This window comes from Marmota monax, unplaced genomic scaffold, assembly GCF_021218885.2.
Source record: "Marmota monax isolate L192 unplaced genomic scaffold, Marmota_monax_Labrador192_F-V1.1 WCK01_AAM20220418_F8-fsc00062, whole genome shotgun sequence".
Lineage (NCBI taxonomy): Eukaryota > Metazoa > Chordata > Mammalia > Rodentia > Sciuridae > Marmota > Marmota monax.
Window position 1 is genome coordinate 5621821 of NW_026695221.1, and position 26152 is coordinate 5647972.

Genomic DNA, 26152 nt, shown 5'->3' on the forward strand with positions numbered 1-26152 from the left:
TAACTTTATTTTCACTTTGAATCACCATAAGGGCAACAGACTGGACGACAGAACAGAGAAATATGTGGAAGCTTCTGTCATGATGGAGACAAGAAGTGACCAAAGCCTGAGTTAGAGCAGTGAGAATCTGATGGAGGACATAATCCAGAAATTTACAAATTTCCTCAACTCACAGCACCCCAAGTATCTCAATTTTTTCATAGCACCCCTAGGCCAAAAAAATACTTAAAGAGGGATTGGGCCTGTAGCTCAGTGGTAGAATGCTTGCCTTGCATGTGTGAGGCACTGGGTTTGAACCACATTCAAAAAATAATTAATTAATGAAGGTATTGTGTATCCATGTACAACTAAAAAACACATTAAAGATAAGTAGTTAGGTCAAAAAACAAACTAAATAAGTATCTGTGTCCAACCATTAAGTGCATTTTGGGCACTGCACAACTCCCTCCACACTGCAATCAGACTGAATATCATGGCCCTTGTTTCTTCTTCTAAAGTGATTTTACTGGTATGCTTGCTTTTTTCCACAGGAATCACTGAGAACACAGCTTCATAAAGATATGAAGTTTTCACAAGATAAATAATGTTGAAATAAAACTACCTCCAGATAACAGTCTGAAGAACATCTGGCATATGTCACGTTTCCCTTGCAAATAAAATATAGCCTGCAAATAAAATATGTCCTTTTTAGTTTCTTGCAAATCCTGGAATCATGGATATAAGCCATATATAAGAGGTAAAAATCAAGCTGACTTGAAAACTGAAATGGGATGGGCATGGTGGCTGATAATCCCAGCAGTTCAGGAGGCTGAGGCAGGAGGATCAGTGGTTCAAAACTGGCTTCAGCAACTGAGTAAGGTTTTAAGCAACCTAATGAGATACTGTCTCAAAAGGCTGGGGATGTGGTTCAGTGGTTAAGTGGCCCTGTATTTAATCCATGGTTTAAAAAAAAAAAAAAAAAGAAAACTGAAATGGATATGGGGAGATAAATGATAATAGAAGAACCATAGGTCCCAGGTTCACTTGGAAGTCTACCTGTACAGTAAAGCTGGCAATTAACAAGAACAAATAGGAAGATTAGAATGCAAAATCTTTAGGGGTAAGGATGCAAAAGAAATAATTTTAAGTACTTTCTATTTATTGTCCACAAATATTCAAAAATAATCTCTTAGCCTGGGGATGTAGCTTAGAGGTCGAGTGCTTGCCCAGAATGCATAAGGCCCTGGGTACAATATTCAGCATGGCAACACACATATACACACACACATTTATGTTTATCATGTTTCACTTTTAGTTGAAAATGTTACAGAGATGAATGAAACCTCATAGGCCGAGATTTCCCAGAGTCAAATGGAAGGAAAGAATATCCTTAAAATGCATCATACAAAAATTTTGACAAGTTTCACACTACTGCAAGATGCTCAGTTTTAAAGTAAATGTTAAAGCATGCACACTGTCCCTCTTTCCCCCTACTGAGTGCTCTTAAAACTAAGTTAATTGCTCAGTATTTTAAATACTGTTCCTTCAAGTGCTGATTCTTCCTATTATTTGCTTGCTGGATGTTAGGCAAAGAAAAATAGCATTCTACTCTGGTGCTGTCTGTAGTTTAAGGAAATGTTTTAAAGAGAGGGAGGGAAATAAATTTAACTGACAGCTCAAAAATAGATGTATCTACAGAACTCCTCAGGATGTAACTGTTGATGCCAAATTTATGTTAAGATTATCATGGATCTGGGCTGGGGATATAGCTCAATTGGTGGAGTGCTTGTCTCCCCTGCACAAGGCCCTGGGTTCAATTCCCAGCAAAATACACACACACACAAACACACACACACAATTATCATGAATCATTTAAACCCATTTTTTGTCCCTTTAATCATCTATGACCAAATATGGAATGTGTCAGATGAGGAATGGTTAGGATGACTACTCACTAACACTGTTGCTGAATAATATACTATCACAGCTTTATTTAGTTGGCTCCAAATGCTAATGCCATCAATGGAGTCATAAACACCTCAGTAAGCCCCAAACCCATAAGAATGGTGGGTTCCATAGCATCTGGCCCTGGCACCTGTACTTACCATGAGTCACTTTTCCTTCTCCCGAACACTACCAGAAGTCTAATCTAACAGTACAAATGCAGTTCAAGTAAGGGAGACAAAGACTCTTCCTTGGACTACTTTCTACTATCACCACTCTCTACTATCATTGTAAAACACTAATTTCAAACTGTTAATGTGAGGGAAAAGCTGAACTGCTCTTGGGCAGTACTCTTACTCTAGAGACTGAAAACACCTACAATGGAAAAGGCAGTTAGTAATCACTGATAAGTCAACCACCAACATAGGAAAGTGCTGCCTATCCAAAGGACAAATTCCCTCGTAAGTTCATCTTAACAGATGCAGATACTTCACTGTTATGTCTAGAAAAAGTTAAATTTAAAGATGAGGGAGATGTCAAAAGCAACTCAAAACACTTACCAAGACACTTGAAAGGTATAACAATGTGATTCTTGCACTGTTTTTTGTCCCTCCGGCACCAATTGTCAATACTGACAGGCTGGTTTGCTTCCATCACATTTGTGATCTTCAGTTCTGGATAAATCTGTTAAGGAAAAAAACAAACACAAAAACAAAAACATGCACATACAATAAACTGACCTGCAGATGGACATGCACTTTCAAGTTAGGATAAGTATTTAAGTTTACTCAGGCTCTAATCTTATCCTACATAAAGTTTCACTCCACCACCCCTGTGGTTCAAACTAAAGTCACCAAATAAAAAAGACATAAACTATTAGTTTTCCTTTGACAGGTTACATTTCTGACTGCTCCCATGCATTCTCTTTTAAAAAGGAATCTGTATTTAAGGACAAACAAAAGCAGCAGGCTTTCATCCCAAAACAAATCCAACTGGATATCAAGTTCCTCTACAGGGCATGAGTAAATCACTGAGTTCATGAAACTCTTTAGGTAAGGCAAGTCTATGGAAGTATCTGTTAAAAATACAGAACAAAATTTCATTCCTGGCCCTATATGTTGGCCTTGGTAAGTTAAAGCATCTCATTTTCTTTGAACGACCTTTTCTCTTTGGACCAAAAGGGAAGCTGACTTCAGATATGAGATGATCAATTACAATACTGGTGACTTTCTATTAGCAAGTAGAAAACAAGCAGACATACACATGATATTTTGCTTTCCATCTTCCCAAGACTGGTAGGTAGACAAAAGTAGCAAGCTCTGCTTCTACAGCACTTGCCAAGTTTCTGGAGTATTCCTTCTGGAAAGGACTGAGACCTCACAGCATACACAGGCAAAGCCTTTGAGAGACCTCAGTCATACCAGACATTTAGAAGCAAAAGGCCTGGGCTCCAGTTATTGGCATCATATCTATTTCCAAGGTAAATAAATTCAATCCTGACCCCAGGGGTGGGGTAAGTTTTAACTGCCTGGCAACAATCTTACCTCCTGACAATACTGAAGAACTTCTTCTTTTGTTCCAAAGCAGCTCTTGGTGCCTGTTGGGTCAGGTTCCCATTTCCCAGTCTGGATGTTCACATGCATATTTAACTTCCCACAGAACATTGCAATTTGTGGCTCTGCAACAGCAAATCCTGTTCCAGCATTGGCTGCAAGAGCCTACCAAAGAGTGGGGTGGGGGGAAAGTCCAGGTTTACTCCAAAGAGGGTGGCAGCACAGTCATTCAGTGGTTTGTGACAAAACTGATCTTTTGATAAACTTTGTTATTTACTATTTTTATCTTCATATACAAACCCTTTCCACAGGAGGAGATCCAGAATTTTAAAATGACCTCTGGACATCTTTGGCTAAAGAGAAAGGTCAATTAGAAATCCAGACCCCAGTTTCAACCTGGGATACTTGTAACCTAAGAAACCTGACTGTACCTGCCCTACTACAAGCAAATCTATTCACTTCTTCAATATAATAAGTCACAAAATAGAGAATGGCTCAAGTTCCAGTGATTTTACTTAATTCACACATACAACAATAAAAATTTTATTGAGCAATTATTTTGAAGGCAATGTGCTTAATGCTTAGCACACAAAGATAAGCAAGAAGTCATGGCCCCACTCTCTGTTTCTGATGTAATACACGAAGTCAAAATTCACACAAAAATGTGTGATTACATTCCCAGTTCTAAGAAGGAAAAGAGAAGAGTGCTCAGAAAATATACAAAAAGGTCATCTCAATGGCAGAGTGCTAGCCTAGCATGTGTGAGGCACTGGGTTTGATCCTTAGCACTACATAAAAATAAATACAGGCATTCTGTCCATCTAAAACTACAAAAAAAAATTTAAAAAAATAATAATAAAAAGGTATCTGACGCAATCTTCAATAGAAAGATGATCAAAGAATCTTCCTGGAAAAAAAAAGTGAGGCTTGAGCAGAGCTTTGAGCATCTCCCATGGAGAAAATGTAGACCATGAGGTAGAGAAAAGGTAGAGTGGAATGCAGAAATAGTTCTAGACAATCTGTAGATGGAAAAAATTTCAGTCTTTAAAAAAAATTTTTTTTAGTTACAGATGAACATGATACCCTTATTTAATTTATTTATTTTTATATGGTGCTGAGGATGAGACCCAGTGCCTCAAATGTGCTAGACAAGCACTCTACCACTGAGGTACAACCCCAGCCCAAGAATTTGTCTACTTCACTAGAAGTGTTGAGAGATTTTAAGGACAAAGTTACTACTTTCAATATGTAACTCTGTTGCTTTTCCTGGTTGCAATATGAAGAATGATTAAAAGGAAAGCACAGTGTAAACAAAGAAATTTCCTCAGAAAGTCAGAGGTGCACAGTACAAAAGGATGATGGTAGCTTGGGCTAAAGTAAGCACAGAGATTCTAGAGAAGGACAAAAGGAAAATAAGTAAGTCCTGAAGATAGATTAAATATGGAGGAAGAGGAAGATGTAAAATTTGGCTTGTGTCACTATTTAGATCTCCATCATCCCGTAAAAGGCCTATGTATTGAAAATTTAGTGACCAGCCTGTAGTGTTACTGCAAAGTGGTGGAACCTTTAGGAGGTGGGGCCTAGTGGGAGGAAGCTAGGTCACTGGGGGCATGCCTTTAAAAAGACACTGGGATCCCAGCCACTATGAGGTGAACAATTTCTTCTGCCATGCAGTCCTACCATAATGTTCTGCCATGCCACAGGCCCAAAAGAACAGGGCCCAACTAACCATATTCTGAAACCTCTAAAATGAGCCAAAATAATCTTTTCCTCTTTTTAGTTTGCTTATCTCAGATATCTTATTACAGTGATGCAAAACCAAGTACCATAGTCTGCATTACTCAATATGTGGTGGCATCATTCATGGAAACAATACCAAAAGGGAATTCCTGAGCTGGGAAAAATTTGTGTTTACTGCTCAAGTTACTTGGGAAGTTGAGGCAGAAGGACTGCACAAGCCCAGGAGTTTGAGGCCAGCTTGGGCAACACAGAAAGACCTATCTTAGCTGAGTTGACCCAAGCTACCATTCTCCTTCTTTGGACTGTGCACCTCTGACTTCCTGAGGCATTTCCCTGCTTACATTCTTATTTCCTTTTAGTCCATTCTTCGTTACATGTCTGTAGATTCCAGCAACTAAAGAGGATGAGGCAGAAGAGTCACAAGATCAAGCCCAGCCTTGGCAACTTAACAAGACCTATTTCAAAGGAATTTTTAAAAAAAAAAAAAAGGCTGGGGATGTAGCTCAGTGGTAGAGAGGCCTTGGGTTAAATCACTAACACTGCAGGCAGGCAGGCAGGCAGGCAGGCAGATCAACTCTTTTAAAACAAAAGGGATTCCATGAACTATTTTTATCCAACAATAATCAAATATTCCATAAAGTCTTTGGTCAGTAGCCTCTTGTTTTGTGACCAGATATTAACTATTAGTAATCTCAGAAATTACAGACAGGAAATACCATTTAGGAATTATGGTGGTAAGCCTCCTGCAAAGAAACAAGCACAGGAGTGCATCTATTATTACAGCTGTCCACCTTTATCTGCAGGGATGTGTTCTACTAGCAGATGAATAATATTCTTTGTATGCGTACACACACACCTATGATAAAGTTTAATTTATAAATTAGGTATAGTACGAAATAAGCAACAATTGCTAATAAAATAGAACAGAGCTTATTAAAATCAACCTCCTTTCCACTCAGGAGAAGGAAACACAAATATCTGTTGAGAAAGCTAATTTGGAATTAAAATGTTGTCAAGATCTATCAAGGTTGGAAAACACTGCAATTAAATCCAACAAACAATTAGCACCCTTATTAATTAAACTGATTGTAGTCCTGCTGTGATCAACAATCATTTATTAAAAGAGAAGACCCTAGGTTCTATGCCTTCAGTAAAACTGCATATGAAGCTTACAGACTGATGTGAATTCCTGCTTCCTTGAAAGAAGGGAAAAAAATTAAAGCTATCTAAAGAAAGTAACACATACTTAATTATAGGGAATACTATAAATTCAAACAATGTGTTTAAGGTAAACAAATCATTAAAAGGTACAGAGGATGCACAAGACAAATGTGTTTAATTCTTAAAATGAAGTTCAAGATGTGAACCAAAAGGAAGGGCTTCTTTTGGGCTTAGAGTGTAGCTCAGTCGTAGAGAGCTTGCTTAGCATGAGGGAGGCCCTGCATCTCACCCCCAAAAGGATGACAAAAAGGAGAGAAGGCTCTTCTTTTGTGATCCATAACTAAGAATTGTGGCTAGAAACCTGGATTATGATACAGAAAAATATGGGTACATACAGGGATAAAGGCAAAACCAGTACTCTTCCTAAGTTCTTTATTTCCCTACTTGAAATGCCCAGATAGAAATAAATGAAGAAAATATAAAACATGATAAACGTTATATGAGAAAGTCAAACGAAAGGTCAGAAGGATATGTTTCCTGAATTTACTACAAATAAACTAGCAAAAGATTCTAAGCAGTGTTTCCTAAATTCTCTCTATGGCTTTGTATACTTTCAATATTAAACAACACAGCTACTGAATAGGATTTGTGGTAGAGTAACAGAGGATCAGGTATGGTGGCACATACCTGTAATCCCATCAGCTCAGGAGGCTGAGGCAGGAGGATTCTGAGTTCAAAGCCAGCTCAGCAAAAGCAAGGCGCTAAGCAATTCTGTGAGACCCTGTCTCTAAATAAAATACAAAATGGGGCTGGAGATGTTGCTCAGTGGTTGAGTGGCTGAGTCTAATCCCCAGTCAATCCCCAAAAATAATAGAGGGGAATGCAGAGAACATTTATACCTTAAATTCTAAAACTGATACAGGTAAGAAACAAGTGTCAATTTGTTATATGAGCTCACCCAAGCCACAGTCCTGAAGTGGTCAAATTTAGTGCAGGCAACCATTCATCAGCACCAAAGATTATGTTCCACATGTTACTCATTATGGTTGTTGGCTATAAGACCACAAGAGTTCCAACAGTATAAATGTTCAGTTTATGAGTCAACCACGGAGGTCAATACATCAGTAGTAAGTGCATTTGATCTCTGCACTGAAATGGTCAGCATTATCATCTCTAAAGAGAATCTAAAATACCAGAGGTTAAAGCAACAGGAAGAAGAGATAAGCAGCAACAGATTCTCACATCAGTTACCACCAAGAAAAAGGAGAGGAACTGGAATCAATCCAGACAGCTAATAAGCTATAGTGATTCACTTCTGAGTTCAGAAAGATTAATCCTTGTGGTTATGAGAGACTCTCAAGAAGGTATCATCTGAAATATAAAAAGCCTCTGCAGACCATGTCTAGGAATCAACTAATCAAACACACCCCATCCTTACCTAGTGTATGATAGGGTAACTTTTTCTATAACATTTAGACTCCTTTGAAAATGCTCTTATTTAATGTGCTTTCCATTTTCTTAGGCACAGACTGTGCCTTGATCCATTACATCAACATATAAATCAATCTGTTTCCTAATCTAACATGTTACAAATGGGATTTCACTGCCAAGTCAGCATTTCTGAGCTCCTGTGAACCTGGAATCCTCCATGAAAGAAAATTAATGCCCCATGTGTTGGCACTTAAGCCAGTCTTTGTGATCTATGCACATTGCAGCACTTTTAAGGCTTTGAAAACAAATTGCATCAATTGCTTTCCTAGCCAGTGCTTCCACTTTACTTAATAATTCATTCTTAATAAGAAATTCCATTTTATTAATTTAGCTTGGGGAAAAGAGTTTAGCTATCCAAGGACAAAATTCAACTTGGTAAAAACTGCTTCTAGTAACTTGGTTGAAACCCTGAAATAACTTTAAGCAATAAATATGTAAATATGATAAATCTGAATCTGAACCTATGATAAATCAGGTCCTTTAATCACCACTTCAAAAGACACTGCTACTGGGGCCACCTAATCCCTACTTCTCCCTTTATACATACACTCAGGACCTCACTAGCCCTCCCACCCCAAAGCCAGCATACAGGCTGAGTTATTTCTACCCTCACTAAAGCTATTGCCCCAGAATCAAATCAGCTACAGGGTTTGTGAAAATGCCAACTACTGTAAAGAGAACATATTCCAAAGAGCAGGGTTCTATCCTACTACTTAGGGTAGAACCATGTTTTCCTGGATGGGAAGGCACTGATTTACAGACATGCTCCACCCTCTGAAGGCAAGTCAACACAGTTCCAGTTCTAATAAACACTAATGAAAAAGGCCTTCACGGGCCTAGGTACCACTTGAGGTTCATGACTGAAAAAGATGCAACATTCCTACACAAAGGCCTTTCTTTTTTTGTTAAAGAAAAAGTCAGTAAAGAGCAATCTATTAAAAGATTTGAAGAACCTATATACTACTTTCATTCCTGTTTAATCAAGTGCTGAAAGACACTTCATGATTCATAAACTACAATGGCTTAATCTGTGCCCACAAACCATCAACAAAGATTTACTTAACTGTATAAAGTGAAATAAATCCTGTTTTTAGCATACTTTAAAAGTATTTTCCCCAAAGTATTTCTTTTTTAAAAATTTAAATTTGTTATATATGACAGCAGAATGCATTACAATTCATATTACACATATAAAGTACAATTTTTCATATCTCTGGTGGAGTCACACCATTCGTGTCTTCATACATGTTTAGGGTAATGATGTCCACTCATTCCACCGTCTTTCCTACCCCCATACCCTCTCCCTTCCCTTCCCTCCCTCCCCAAGGTATTTCTAAATTACAAAAGGAAATGCAATTACTTTAGAGTACAGGCACCCATCAGAACACCAATGTTGCCAGGCACAATAGTACATTCCTGTAATCCCAGATACTTGGGGAACTGAGGCAAGAGGATCACAAGCTAGAAGCCAGCCTCAGCAACTTAAAGAGACCCTGTGTCACAAAAAGGGCTGGGGATGTAGCTAAGTGGTAAAGCACCTCTGGTTCCAACCCCCAAGACCACACACACACACACACACACACACACACACACACACACAAAAAGGTTAACTTTACCAGCAATAAAACATTCAAGAATACTGATCAAGGGTTGAGGACATAGCTCAATGGTAAAGTGCTTGCCTAGCATGCATAAGGACCTGGGTTACATCTCCAGGTTCAAAACAAAACCAAAACATAAAACAACAACAACTGATCAGAAAACACTGAGGCTGCAAGTAGAGAAAAGACTAAGCAGAAATGACAAGTAAATGCAGTGTGGGAGCCTGGACAGGAACCTGGAATAGGAAAAGGACTTAAGTGGGGAAACTGAAGCAATTATTTGTATAAGCTGTACCAATGGCCAATGTAACTCTCCTAATTTTTTCTTTGTGGGGCGGGGGCGAGTGTTGGGGGATACCAGGGATTGAACTCAGAGGTACTCGGCCACTGAGCCACATCCTCAGCCCTATTTTGTATTTTATTTAGCGACAGGGTCTCACTGAGTTGGTTAGCACCTCGATGTTGCTGAGACTGACTTTGAACTTGTGATCCTCCTGTCTCAGCCTCCAGATCTGCTGGGATTACAGGCGCATCGCCACCACACCTGGCTGTTTGTTTGTTTGTTTGTTTGTTTTAAATACTTGCTCTGAATTATTTAAGATGTTAGCATTAATGAAAGGCACAAGGAACTCAGTAGTATCTTTGCCATTTTTATTTAAAAGTCTAAAATTAGTTCAAAATAAAATGTCTGGTAGGGACTGATAAAAAATAAAAATGTGTTTTTTTTTTTAAAGAGAGAGAGTCGAGAGAGAGAGAGAGAGAGAGAGAATTTTTAATATTTATTTTTTAGTTTTCGGCGGACACAACATCTTTGTTTGTATGTGGTGCTGAGGATGGAACCCGGGCTGCACGCATGCCAGGCAAGCGTGCTACCACTTGAGCCACATCCCCCGCCCTAGAACACATTTTTAGATTAGGCAACTAATAAGCACAACCAAAGCAGGTTCAATACCTGAAAAGCATGTTGTTTATTCCAAACACACAGGCACATATCCTAATACATATAATTAAATTTTGTTTCAGAGGTCTATTACAATTCTGATCCAGGGCTTAACATAAAAAAATTTCACCTTGGTTGCTATAAAAAGAGTGACTACAAACTTTAGAGTATCTTCAGCAGCAAAAAATGGAAACTTTTTAAGTGGGAGGAACCCAGGCTTTCAAGTCAGGCCTGGTGATATATGCCTGTAAACCCATCTACTATGGAAGCTGAGGCAGGATTCCAAAGTTCAAGGTCAACATGCAACTTAGTGACATCCTATCTCAAAAGAAAATGAAAGGGATAGGGAATAGAGCTTGCCTAGCATGTGCGAGGCCCTGGGTTCAACCCAAAAGTAAATAAATAAATAAATTCCAGGCTTCAAACATTTCAATCCACTATCTGACAGAATAGCGTCTTGTTAAGCATGTTCAAGTTTAGGCAACAAAAGGAGTTTGAGCCAGGCATGGTGGCATACACCTCTAAATCTCAGCAACCCAGGAAGCTGAGGCAGGAGGATCACAAGTTCAAGGCCAGGCTGAGCAACTGATATATGTCTCAAAAAATAAAAAGGGGTGGGAATGTGGTTCAGCGGTTAAGCACCTCTGGGTTGAACACCAGTACCAAAAAAAAAAAAGGATAGTTTACATTATACCAACTGAAAATGCTTGGCCTATTTTTTCCATTTGAACTTAATTCTAATTAGAAATTGGTAAATTAAGTGTACAGGAAAAACTCCAAGTATTAAAGGCCATTATTCTTATACAGATGTATACCAGCTGTTGGGCATTATTTCGGAGGTAGTAATTTATACAAATAACCCTGCTTTCATTAGAGCTTTAAATATTGAAGCATAAATGAGGTATCATTTCCAAGATTGAAAATGGCTTAGCCTGTCTCCAAGGCTTTTTATAGGAACACTGTAATTTGTCCATCTGGATTTCACTGGTAAAGATCCAAGAACCATGATTTAATACAGGTCTGCTTTTCACTGTGTGTGAGATGAGAGTCAAAAGTCTTTTATAAATAACTTTTAAATATAACTTTTATAAAGTTAATAAAAGTAGACAATAAAATATTTTTATTTAAAAAAAGGATGCAGAACAGTGTTTACTCATATTCTCACGAATGAATTTTTCACTAGTTCCTGTGTTTCTTCCCAAATGTCATTATAAAAAAGGAAGTCTCAGAAACTGATTTCCAGGGGTATAGTCTCCAGGGATTACCTTGGGCTGCCAGTAGTTTTTTTGTTTTTTTCATTGCACTTTGTGCCTCAGAGGAAGTGCATGAGGGGTTAGCTAAGCACATGGCTTTAAGATACAAACCATGACTGAGTTTCAGCTTCATCACTGACTAGCTATGCCACCTATGACAATCACCTAATCTCTCTAAGCCTGTTCCTTCTACTAAAATGATGATGAAGTGTTTCAAATAGTGCTTGTCACACAGAAGGAACTTTTCAAGCATTGGTGGCCATAATAATGGGCTTTAGATTTCTTCATTTGTAAAATAGGGCTACTAACACACCTATTCCTCTCAGGCCTATTTGTGGAGATTAAATTAAGATAATGCACAGAAGCACTAAACACAATGCGTGCTACAGAGCCAGCATCATTGAACTGGCTCCTGAAGATTTAATTCTCTTGGCCGCAATTACACAGAATGGGGCTTAAATTACAGGCACTCAAGTGAAGAGCACATGAAGCCTCCATGTGACTATACATCTCCAAAATCCATGATGACAAGAAATGGGTTTAAAAGACTAGACATTCCTTCTTTACCTATTAAATCTAGACATGCATAAGGTATGAGAATCCGTCACCAAATGTTTACATGAACATTTAACGTGGCCCTACCATTTAAAAGAAAAGCACTAGGAGCTGCTGATTTTCTGACTGGCCCACCTTCCTGCTGGCTGGTAACTGCAGTCAAATGAATACGTAGTCACTACTGAGACACTTCTGTGATAAAGAAGCTCTATGTAAATTATTTCTCTAAATTTATTTTCTTGAAGGATATTTCCTCTACATACTAGCTAAACAACCTCACGGAAGTTACTGAATTGCTCTTCACTTTAGTGTTTACTTTTGTGCAACACAAATATGGTGCTACCCAAATTTTCGTTTATTTCAATCAGTGAGACAATTACAATATTAACTTTGGACTTTGGTTCATCCAACAACAAACAACAGTTTACTTTCCTAAAACTTCTAATGCATGAGAAACATATCTTGCAAATAAAGACTTCTTCCTCACTGAACTACATTTCACTATGATTATGTAGCAAAGCTGTCATTTGTCATTCTTTGCAAGGCATGCTAACTGCGGAGATCAGGTTCTCAGGAGATTTTAGTATAAGATGATCTAAATGGTGTGATGTAGGCTTAATCTTTGTACTTACTGGCCACCTAGTAAGTGGGTGTACGTGCTGGCCAGGCATGGTGGCGCACATCTGTAATCCCAGCGGCCAAAGAGGCTGAGACAGGAGAATTGCAAATTCAAAGCCAGACACAGCAAAAGCAAGGCACCAGGCAACACAGGGAGACCCTGTCTCTAAATAAAAATACAAAATAGGGCTGGGGATGTGGCTTGCTGGTCAAGTGCCCAAGTTCAATCCCCGGTACCTGCCCTCCCCCCAGTCGTTTGCATGTGCAGGACTGGGGAGAATGTACAAAGATGAATTGGCCTAAACCTTAAAAGGGTGAAATGATTTCAAGTAACGCAGGACTACCAATTAAATACTAACAATAAAATATGTTCATTCTAAATCATTCTTATTGCTTCATAGATGACAAACATTTTTATGATGGAGGGTTTTCTACAGAATATTAAGCACAAACCTGGTAATATTCTCAAATTATAAGCACTCTGCTAGCTGGTCTGATGTTGTATGATTTTTAGACAAGGTCTAAGTTGCCCAGGCTGGCCTAAAAGTTATGAACCTCTTGCCTCAGCCTCTTGAGTAGCTGGGATCACAAGCATTCACCACTGCACCTGGCTCTATATTAAAAATGTTTTTAATAATTTTTTTTAAAAATGTTTTTCATAAAATGATGGCAATCATAAATAAGCAGTCCGGCTTTTAAAAAAATATTTTATAACATTTAGCATTTAGCAATAACATCCTTCTCTACCTAAAACTTTATTCTATGAAAACCAAATATTGGAAACCACAAACAGCTCTTAATGTCTAAGGTTCTGTGATGCAGAAAGGCAAGGAATTCTTAAATGAATAACCTGCAGTTTTGTCTGTAACTAGAAAAGATGAAAATCTGTCAACATAATTTGCACAAGGCACAGAGGGAGGAAACTGACAATCTAAAATACAAATGGCAATTTCTATATAGTTATCCTGCTAAACATTTTAGTAGGTGCAAGCAATACTCAGATACTGACCTCAAGGAAATAAAAACAAATCATTTTAACTAATGTCCATTAAAACTGTGAAAATAACAAAAATATGAAAGTACTCTACCCTCTCCAAGTTCAAAGCAAGTCAAAAGACATCTTTCCTGTGATTTATGTACCATTTAAATTTAAAAGTAAGTAGACTGCATTATCAGCTCACACCAGATCTGCTTGCAGACAATAATTCTTCCTGTCTTGGACCCATGCCCATGTGCATTATTGTAATTATCAGCAACTTTAAAAAATAAAGTAATAAGCCTAGTGTATGCTGCAAGTCAGTATGTTTACTGCTTACTGCATTAGCCATTAATTAGTCTTGCTGGGTTAAAGCCATCTAATTACTAAATAAATGCATAAAGAACAGAAGGAAAAGCTGCACTCAAATAAAAAGAATGAATAAGGATATAAACATGTATGAACATAGGTAAACACACCTCACACAGTGGCAAGTACAACAGTACTTTTGTTCAGTTTGTCAGGTGGCCACCAGTGAGATGAGCCAGTTCTTGCCTTCCAGGATCCAGTCTCCACCTTAGTACTCTGAATCACCACAAGTCAGAACCCATTCCTCTTCCATTCCATAGGATTCTAAGTCCTTATGCTGAGCGTGGTGGTGCACTCCTATAATTCCAGTGATGAGGGAGGATGAGGCAGAGGATGGCAAGTTTGAGGCCAGCCTCAGCAATGCAATTTATCAAGAACCTGTCTCAACCCACAATAAAAAATTAAAAAAAAAAAAAAAAAGAACCTGTCTCAAAATGTAGTTCAGTGGTAGGGCACTCCTGAGTTTGATACCCCGTACAAAAAAAAAAAAAAAAGGTTGTTAGCATGGCTTGCAAAGGACACTGGCACAGCCCCTGCCTTGCTCTATCACCCCACTCACTTCAATAGCACCCTTAATACTGCAACCACGCCAGGGTGACTCATCTTCAGGCCCTATACTACAAATTTTCCCTAAGCACGTGTATTCTCACTTTTCAGTACTCAGCTCAAGTACATATCATTTGAGAGGTTTTCTGATGACTCTATCTTAAGGCCCATTTGGTTTATTTCCTCAATTAACCGGAAACTACCTTGCTCACTGACTTGTAGTATCCATTGCCCACCATTAGAATGCAAGTTCCTGGGCTGGGGTTATAGCTCAGTGGCAGAGCACTTGCCTACCATTAGTGAAACACTGGGTTCAATCCTCAGCACCACATAAAAATTAAATAATAAAGGTATTGTGTTCATCTACAACTTTAAATTTTTTTTTAAAAAGAACACAAGTTCCTATTTTTCTAACCTCTGTATCCAGCAATAGCACCTAGAATATAATACACAGTCATTTATAATCAAGTAATTGACTGTTACACTCTAAAACCTTGGGATTTAGTTAAAGTAATATTGAACAACAGTGATTTCTAAATCATCAACACTGTACTAATCTGCACACTGATCTACAAAGAATAACAAAACAAACTTACACAGGATGGAAATTTTGTTTTTAAAATTTTAATCTTTGCCAATTGACTCCAGAAAGCCACTTATATAATACAAGACCCGAACAATGTACTAGAAGAACAGCCCTCCAATCCAATATGAGCACACTCCTCAGAGGAGTTACTTCCATAGCTTCAAGGCCTCCCCTGTCTGTTTAGCTCCACATTTCTGAACATGTATTTTTGTACCATTTCAGTCCAGAAATTATCTATCAACCTGCTATTAAGAAGGTTTCAACTCTTTAACTATTACACCTTAAACTCATCCATTCACTTGTTTGTTGGTCAAATCCATACTCCTTATTTCCCTTATTCTAACATAAACACATAATGCAATTAGAATTCCTTTCTTAGCATCTATTTCCTTAACAATTTCAAGGAGAATTACTAATCAGTACATGTTGTTGATATCTCATGTACTGATTACTTATTCTCCCCTGAAATTGTTGAAACACACTCACACACCATGAACTCCTTACACTACAGTCAGATGTACTAGGTGATCTACTGGACAGACACACACACACACACACACACAAGTACCGGGGATGCAATTCTGGGCTTAGTGATTGCTAGGAGAGTGCTCTATCACTGAGCTACATTCTCAGCTCATGGCTTCACTACATGAAGACAATCCTCCTCCAGGCCTTCAGATCCCTGATTCATCTAGACCCATTATTCTTGTGTTTGTGTGTGTGTGTGTGTGTGTGAGAGAGAGAGAGAGAGAGAATTTTTTAATATTTATTTTTTAGTTTTCGGCAGACACAACATCTTTGTATGTGGTGCTGAGGATCGAACCCGGGCCGCACGCATGCCAGGCGAGCGCGCTACTGCTTGAGCCACATCCCCAGCCCCTAGACCTATTATTCTTGATCTTGATGTCATCTGTCCTGAAAATTCCTTACAATTTTCTCTGGCTTCCTGACTGTTTTTAATCTTTCTTTACTTCCAGTTTTAGTGGCACTGCTGTTGATAAATCTAAAGTCAGTCTGATTCCTAATCTTTTGTGCAGTCCTGTTTTATTCCTCCTTCTCTTCCCAATCTCTGGTATTCTGAAATGACAAATGTGCTATGGTGTGATCTTTGTGTCATTCACTGACCTGAGCTCTCAATGAGCCAAGTCAACCTCAACATATTCAGCCCTATTGATTCCACCCCCTTCCTCAAATTTTTATTTAGTTGCACCTTGGACCTCCTGGATTGTTCTATCCTTCTTATCTTTTTCTTCCTAGTTTCATTTTGTTTGACCCTTTGACTGGATGACTTCTATTAAATAATAGTAGTCATCATTATTTTATTCTCTTTATTTTGGAGACAAGGTCTTGCTAAGTTGCCCAAAATGACCTTAAACTTGCACTTTTCCTGCCTTGGCCTTGAGAATACCTGGGGGTTTATAGACCTGAACTACCATGCATGGCTCTATTGAATTTGGCATATTCTAGGCCAAGGGTGTAGAGCTCAGTGGTAGAGAACAGGCCCTGTTAATACTTGATACCATAAAAATCAGACTACCATAGGGATATTTTAATGAAAATCCATTTATCCAGTAGAGACTGGCACTCGATGATTCACAACAGACTTCTATGTCCATACGCTACGATGGGTTCACCTTTCACACACTACATGTTGTATACACATAAAACAACAATGGCTCTGCTTGGCTAGGAGCTGATCAGGTTTGATTCTGTGCTTTGTATTTTACCTTTTTTTTTTTTTTTTTTTAAGTTATAGGTGGACACACTACCTTTATTTTCTATTAATGTGGTGCTGAGGACCGAACCCAGTGCCTCACACATGCCAGGCAAGTGTTCTACCTCTGAGCCACAATCCCAGCCCTGTATTTAATCTTTTAAGAGCAATTCTTAAAATAAATAAATAAATAAATGAAAATTAATCTGATTTTAATCTGTCCTGTATATTATTTCTATTGTTTAAAAATAACACTAGCCAGCATCGTTTCAATGACTTGTATTAATTCACAAGATTAATCTTCCAAAGCAATAGTCCAGAAGGACATTTAGTAATATTGATCCTGAGGAAGCTAACAAAGCCTCAAATAATCATTTTTCTAGCAGCTGCTATGAAAAAGAGAGGGGGGAAATAGGTTGCCATAAGAAAAAAATGTATAATGTCAACACTAATATCCTTAGGGGATAATGGGACAGGGTAGAACCGGAGAGATCAGATGATTCTGTTAGTTCACTAAAAATTTGCTATGGGTTGGGTATAGTTACACACACCCTTCTAATCCCAGCTCCTTGGGAGGCTGAGGCAGGAATATTGTAAATTCAAGTCCAGCCTGGCCAAGTTATCAAGACACTGTTTCAACCTAACAGAAAAGTGCTGGAGATATATAGTTCAGTGCCCTCATTTGATATGCAGTGCGCGCGTGCCCACACACCCACATATATTACCATGGGTAATACAGTGATCCTGCATTATGTGAGCTTTCATTTTAGATGGTTTCAGTTACCCACAGTCAAATGCGGTCTAAAAATATTAAAAGGAAACTTCCAGAAAAAAATAATTTATAAATTTTCAATTGGGCACCATTCTGAGTTGTAAGATAAAATCTCATTCTGTCCCTTCTGGGATATGAATTATCCATTTGACCAGTGTATCCATACTGTATACGTTACCTGTCTGTTAGTCACTTAACAGCTGTCTGAGTTATCAAACTGATTGTTGCAGTATCACAACACTTATGTTTAACCCTCATTTTACTTAACAACAGCCCCAAAGCACAAGAGTAGTAATATTGGCAATTTGAATATACCAAAGATGTCATAAAATGCTTCAGGTATCTTCTCATATTATCACAAGGGTAAGTACAGTACAGTAAGATATTCTAAGAGAGAAACCACATTTGCATAACTTTTAATGTAATATATTGTTACAATTGTTCTATTTTTATTTATCATTCATCTCTTAGTAGGTCTAATTTATAAATTAAACTTTATCATTGGTATGTATAAGAAAAAACAAGATAGGGTCTTGAAACATATCCCCCCGTAGATAAGGAGGTTACTACTATAAATATTGATTTCAAGCTATCAACTCAAACCACCTTTATCTCTTCTTTTTCAATAAGGGCTAAAAACTTAACTGGTTACACATAACAAGGTAGATGGATGTATAAAACAAAAATGGCAAACCACACTTGGTCTCTCCTTCATAAGACCACAGGGTCTCTTTGCAAACTAAAAGAAACCTGTTGCTACCTGCCCCTGCTGTCAGATCTTTCAATTTCTTCCAAACACCAGGAGAAAATTTTACATTAAAATCTACATTATTTGGAAATGAAAATATGTACTTTGAATTTAAAATACAACAAAGCCCAACATGGTGAGGAAAAGATAAAACATAAGGACAGGACACATTATGTCTGTAGGCTGCAGATTTTCTACCTCGATTTTTGATTATATAGTAGGTATTACAATGAAGAGGTAAGTAAAATTCACCAAATACTAATACCCTAAAGTCATAACATAAACTAAAATTGATTGTATCCTGTCGATTACAATTTTTATAATAAGATATGAAAACAACCTAAATGACCAACAGACGAATAGATTAAAAAAAAATGACATATACATAAAATGTCATATTATTCAGCCTTAAAAAGGATGGAAATCCTGCCAGCTACAAAACACGAATTAACCTGGAGGACATTATGCTAAGTGAAATAAATCAATCACGAAAGGACAAAAACTGCATGATTCCATTTTTATATATTATCTAAAATAGTCAAATTGATAGAAACAGTAGAATTATAGCTACTAGACTGGAGGAAGAAGGGCATAGAGAGTTGTTATTCAACAGATATAAACATGTTTCATTCATGTAAGATGAATAAGTTCTAGAGATCTGCTATATAGTACTGTGCCTATAGTTAATAATATTGTGTTAAGCACTTAGATTTTTTAAGAGGATAATCTCACATTGTGTTCTTATCTTGAAGAAAAAAATTTAATGGTTAAAATGATAAATTTTATATTATGTATGTTTACTAAGGAAACAACAACAATGAGCATCTGGATTTTGAGATGTGTAATTCAAAGAACTTTTTTTGTCAGGCTGGGGATCAAACCCCAGGCTTCATGCATGCGCCTCTACCACTGAGCCACATCTCACATCTCCCAGGTTTACAGAATTTTTATTCTTGTAGCTAACAAACTATCTGGAAGTAAAGCATATAAATCAATGAGAAAACAAGTCTGCTAGATTAAAATAATCTACACTAAAGGACTTAAAAAGTGTTATCATTTTTCCAAAAACAAAAAACTTCAAGAATTTATCACCTTAGAAACTCCATGACACCTTCAGTTTTGATGTTATCTGTTCTGTCACAATGCCTTACATATAGTAATTTAATAAATGTTTGCTAATAATGACACTGAAGAACTTTGAATGAACCAATTACCATGGAATGTCTTCAACTTCTAAATAAGTTATATCCAGAGGTTCTTTTAAATGTCAACTTGGGCTTCAGCTAAAAGGACCAGGAAAACATCCAATGCATGCTTTTCAAAGAAATATTAGAAACATGGCTGTTCAATTAAATAAATCACAGAATAGGTAATTCCCTACTTTCACATATAAAGTATTCCCGAAAACATGGGGAAGTTTCAGAGTCATGCATGTTATTTGGAAGTTCTGCTTCTAGCAAACTAATAATTTATCAAATTTCAATTATACCCAGTGTTTCAAGGGGAAAATCCTTAAACATTTTATAAAAATTCATACATAACCGAATCCATTGAGTGTTCACCTAAGTTCAAATATTTTCTACCTGGGAAGCACCAATATGTATCAATTCTATCAAACCGTGCGTCTTTCATCAGTAAAATAAGCACTTTCCTTTTTTTAAAATACATTCTTATAAAAATGAGGGTAAAATGTAGTAAAATATTCAAATACCAGTTCCAAATAAGCAACTACAGGCTGGAAAGCAACACCCCCCTACAATGTTTACGTAACAGCCCAAATTCAAAATCAGGATATGAAAGGCTATTTGAGGGCAGGGAGTGGACTTGTAAAATTTCAGTGATTTCTTGGGGCTGGGGTTGTAGCTTAGTGGTAGAGCGCTTGCCTAGCACGTGTGAAGCACTGGGTTCAATCCTTAGCACCACATAAAAGTAAATAAATAAAACACTGTGTCCATCTACAGTTTTTTTCTTTTAATTAATTTTTTATTAATGACAGCAGAATGCATTACAATTCTTCTTACACATATAGAGCAAAGCACGATTTTCCATATCTCTGGTTGTATACAAAGTATATTCACACCAATTCATGTCTTCATACATGTACTTTGGATAACCATCTACAACTTGGAAAAAAAAAAAAAATCAATGAAAGTCCCAAACCATGAAGGTTGATTCATTTAAAAGCTAATCTGCTTGGTATAGTTCTAATTTCAGTATACATGCTGCTGAAGCAAGCACTACATACTACTAGATACACAGCAAGAGTCACTATATAATAATTTGTAAAGTGTCTATTTAGAATCTCAAGGTTTTGGTTTCTGTTGTGTGCCATGGATTAAACCCAGGGCCTAAAACCTCGAAAGCATATGCCCTACAATGAGCCACACCTCTAAGCCCCTCAAGGTCTTTTGTTTATTGGGGGCTGGGGGAATCAAACCCAGGGCCTAGCATGAGCTAGGCAAGCACTATAACCAGGGGTAGGGAACTTGTTTAGCATATGCAAAGGCCCAGGGTTCAATCCCTAGTACCACCAATTAAAAAAAAAAAAAAGAAAGAAGCAGCAGCAGATTCCTAAGATACACTGTATACATTTCAAATCATAATGTGCAACTACTAGAAATCTAAATTCCATGACAGGATAGTAAATTGGTTCAGGGAAAGTACTGAGAAACATAATAGTTTTCCCTTTATTTTTTGATTACTAATAATTACCTATTCCAAATTTCTGCCTAAATATTAATTGTCTGGTCAACCTGCTGATCTATACCCACATGCTGGTGTGAGATGGCCCATACTTCAAGCCATCTGTTCCTCCAGTTGGCACAAACTTTAGAGCAAAACCTCCACTTACTGATTTATGACCTTGGTCAAGTTACTTACCTATACACACCTCAGTTTCTGCTTCTGTAAAACAGGGATAATAATTCCTGTCTCAGAGGATTATTTGAAAGTTTTAATGAATATATGAAGAACACTAAACACAAAATAACTGGACCATAAATAGCTACCATTATTTTTATTACTCCTACCAACTCCAGAATCTTCTAGTCTATTCCTGCTAATCTATTCTTCTTCCCTAAACTACTTGAGTCTCATAAATTCTCTCTAAAGCTACTTTAAAAATATTTATAATTTCTAGGTAATTAATGTGCAGTCATGGTCAGTCCTCCCATTGAGGACAACTAAAAAATAATATTAAACATTTAAAAAGCATTTGCTTGCAGATAGTGAGGATATCTAGAATTACCAAGCCACTATCCAGGATAGGATAGAAGCCCAAGTACAGTTTGTAGGGAAGTTAAAAGATTCTGAAGAAAATATATCTTTTGGCATCATAGAAGGACTAAAAAGAGAAAGGGACTGGAGTCCAGGGCTGAAGAAGAGTAGGAAGAGAGGATACTTGGAGAATATAAAGGTTTGGATTTGATATCCCTAAACAAACTGACCTAGAAAGGTAAGCCAGAAATTGGCAGAACGCCAAAGAGACTGCAGCTCAGTTTCCAATCATTCAAATCCAGGAAATTAGAGATTCTGGATTGCTCCTGTCCTTAAGCTCCAGGTAGAATCAAATGAAAGATGGTCTCTGGAGCATAAACACTAGGCCCTCAAATTAATCTATGAGCATCTATATAAATAAAATGTCTGACATACAATCAAAAATAACTTGCTGGAGTTGTGGCTCAGTAGTAGAGGGCTTGCCTAGCATGTATGAGGCACTGGGTTCAATTCTCAGCACCACATGTAAATAAATAACAATAAAGGTCCATCAACAACTGAAAAAAAAATGTTAAAAAAAAATAAAATCACATGAATGAAAACCAGCAGAAAAAAATCATAGGAATGGGTTGTGGCTCAGAGGTAGAGAGCTCACCTACCATGAGGCACTGGGTTCGATCCTCAGCATCACGTAAAAATAAAGATATTGTGTCCACCTATAACTAAAAAATAAATATTAAAAAAACATAGGAAAAGATCTCCACAGGGACCACAGATACAAGAATTATTAGACTATTCCACTATTCTTACCATGTTCGAAGATACAAAAAAGACTGAGACTTTCCCCATTATGATCTAGAAAGAAGAAAAAGAACCAACTTTAAATTATAAAACTGAAAGCCACAACAATGAAAATTAAAAAGTCTGGATGGAGGCTGTGGTTGTGGCTCAGTGGTACAGCGCTCGCCTGGCACATGCGAGGCCCTGGGGTTCAATCCTCAGCACCACATAAAAAATAAGTAAATAAATTACAAGTAAAAAAATATTAAAAACAAACAAACTGGGCTGGGATTGTGGCTCAGTGGTAGAGTGCTCACCCAGTACGTGTGGGGCCCTGGTTCGATCCTCAGCACCACATAAAAAATAAATGAATTAAAAAAAAAAAAAAAACTCTGGATGGACTTAATGGTAAATAGGCTATAGCTAAAGAAATTGTCAATATACAGAATGAGTCAAAATAAAATCATTAAATGAGGGAAGACAAATGAGGAATACAATGATAATGTCTTAAGATTCCCCTGTCTCTGTCTGTCTCTCTCTCTCTCTCTCTCTCTCTCACACACACACACACACACACACACTCTTTTCCCCCTTTCCATGGTCTTTTACTGGTGCATAATGATGAGATCTGTTGTTATATATCCACACATGCACACAATATATTTGGCCAAGGACTTCCCTGCTCCCTCTCCCCTCTTCCCACCTCCTGGTCCCTTTCCTCTACTATCTTCCTTCAATTTTCATGAGATTCCTGACCTCACCTTTCTTTTCCTTTTTCCTCTCTAGGTTCCACATTTCGGAGAAAACGTATAACCCCCTAGACCTTCGCTGAGATTGGTTTATTTAGCTTATCATGATGGTCTGAAGTTCCATCCATTTTCCTGCAAATATTTCATTTTTCTCTGTGGTTGAATAAAACTCCATTGTGTAAATATGCCACATTTTCTTTATCCATTCATCCACTAATGGACACCTAGGCTGGTTCCAGTTTGGCTACTGTGAATTGTGTGACTATGTACATGAGTATCCATGTATCACTATAGTGTAATAATGACTTTAATTCTTTAGGATAAATACGAAAGAGGGTTATAACTGGGTCATGTGATGGTTCCATATCTAGTTTTCTGAGGAAGCTCCATACTGATTTCCGTAACGGTTGTACTAATTTACAATCACAACAGCACTGTAAAAGTATTCCTTTTTCTCTACATCCTCTCCAGCACTTATTGTTTGGATTCTTGATGACTGCCAATTTGACTAGTGTGAAATGAAATCTCAGTGTAATTCTGATTTATATTTCCCTATTTGCTAAAGATATAGAACATGTTTTCATATATTTGTTGGCCTTTTTTTTTTTTGGGGGGGGGTACAAGGGATTGAACCCAGGGGCACTTAAACACTCAGTCACATTCCCAGCCCTATTTATTTTTTATTTTGAGACAGAGCAGTCTCACTAAGTTGGGGCCTTGCTAAATTGCAGAGACTGCCTTTGAACTTGTGAGCCTCCTGTCTCAGCCTCCTAAATCACTGGGATTACAGGTATGCACCACCATGCCTGGCTTGTTGGCCTTTCATATTTCTTCTTTTGAGAAGTGTCTGTTTAACTCATTTGCCCATTTATTAAGTGGGTTATTTGTTTTGAGGGTATTAAGTTCTTTATATATTCCAGATATTAACCCTCTATTAGAAGAGCAGCTAGCAAAGATAAAGTAGGTTCTCATCAGGCATACTGGCACACACCTATAATCCTAGCAGTTTGGGAGGCTAGCCTCAGCAATTTAGCAAGGCTCTAAGCAACTTAATGAGATCCTGTTTCAAAATAAAAAAAGGCTGGGCTGGGGATGTGGCTCAAGCGGTAGAGCGCTTGCCTGGCATGCGTGGGGAGCTGGGTTCGATCCTGTTCACCACATAAAAAATAAAGATGTTGTGTCCACCGAAATATTTTTTTTTAAATATTTTTTTTAAAAAATCTCTCAAATTCTCTCTCTCTCTCAAAAAATGAAAAATAAAATAAAAAAAGGCTGAGGAGCTGGAGTTGTGACTCAATGATATAGCGCTTGAATGGCAAATGTGAGGCACTGGGTTCAATCCTCAACACCACATAAAAATAAATAAATAAAGACATTGTATCCATCTGCACCTATTAAAAAAGGGTGGTGGTGCTGAGGATGTGACTCAGTGGTCAAACACCCTGGGTTCAATCCTCAGTACCAAGAAAAAAAGTGGTTCTCTTTTCACATTCCTACTTGTTTCCCTTACCATGAAGAAGCTTTTTAATTTGATGTCATCCATGTATTAACTCTTGGCATTATTCCTGAGATATAGGGTCTTGTAAGATATTTTTTGGAGTCCTATAGGAAAATAGAAAACTACTAAGTAGTAAAATGTTAGTAGATATTTAAACATTTAAAGAGAATGATTCAGGGCTGGAGTTGTGGCTCAGTGGTAGAGTACTTGCCTAGCATGTGTGAGGCCCTGGGTTTGATTCTCAGCACCACATATAAATAAATGAATAAAATAAAGGTCCATCAACATCTAAAAAAAATATTTTAAATAAATAAAAATAAAGAGAATGACTGAGAAATTTCTAAAACTGAAAGACATCAACTACAGATTAAGGAACTTCACAAGAACTTTTTTTTAAGAATTCACACTTCTTTCCTGCAGTGACCTCAAACCCTGCAGTTTCCACCATGCCAGATGCCCAAGAAGAATGGGACTGCCATTTATGAACTCCTTTTTAAGGACAGTGTGATGATAGCTAAGAAAAATGTCTATATGCCCAAGCACCCAAAGCTGGCAGATATGAATGTGTGCAACCTTCACATCATGAAAACTATAGTCTCTCATGTCTTAAGGCTACAGTTTGCCTGGAGATATTTCTACTGGTACCACAATAAGGGCATCTACTATCTCCATGATTACCACCACTTGCCACCTGCAATAATGCATGCCACTCTAATGTTGTATAATTAATATTCATGGAAATAAATAAGGCCGGGCATGGTGGCAGACACCTATAATCTTTTTTTTAATTTAATTATTTTTTTAAATATATGACAGCGGAATGCATTACAATTCTTATATACACATATAGAGCACAATTTTTCATTTCGTTGTATATAAAGTATGTTCACGCCAATTCATGTCTTTATACGTGTACTTTTTTTGCATTACAATTCTTATATTACACATATATACCACAACTTTTCATATCTCTGTATATAAAGTAGGTTGACACCCAATTCGTGTCTTCATACATGTACTTTGGATAATGACGTCCATCACGATCCACCATCCTTGCTAATCCCCTGCCTCCTCCCTTTCCCTCCCACCCCCCTCTTCCCTATCTACAATTCATCTATTCCTCCCATGCTCCCCTTCCCTACAAGACTATGAGTCAGCCTCCCTATATCAGATAAAACATTTGGCATTTTTGTGGGGGGGGGGGGGATTGGCTTACTTCACTTAGCATTATTGTCTCCAATGCCATCCATTTACCTGCAAATGCCATAATTTTATTCTCTTTTATTGCTGAGTAAAATTCCATTGTGTATACATGCCACATTTTTTTATCCATTCATCCACTGAAGCACATCTAGGTTGGCTC

At 37.5% G+C, this 26152-nt stretch overlaps 1 protein-coding gene across 4 annotated transcripts in view; it reads right to left on the reverse strand.

The window, feature by feature from the left end:
- Positions 1-26152, reverse strand: part of Aplp2 (amyloid beta precursor like protein 2) — a 73706-nt gene that overhangs the window by 35049 nt on the left and 12505 nt on the right. For all 4 annotated transcript variants that reach the window (XM_046432619.2, XM_046432618.2, XM_046432616.2 and 1 more), the window contains exons 2-3: positions 3468-3641; positions 2484-2607 (exon numbers count right to left, since the gene is read on the reverse strand). In XM_046432619.2, coding sequence (XP_046288575.1) covers positions 2484-2607; positions 3468-3641 — 298 coding nt within the window. The remainder of the gene's footprint in view (positions 1-2483; positions 2608-3467; positions 3642-26152) is intronic.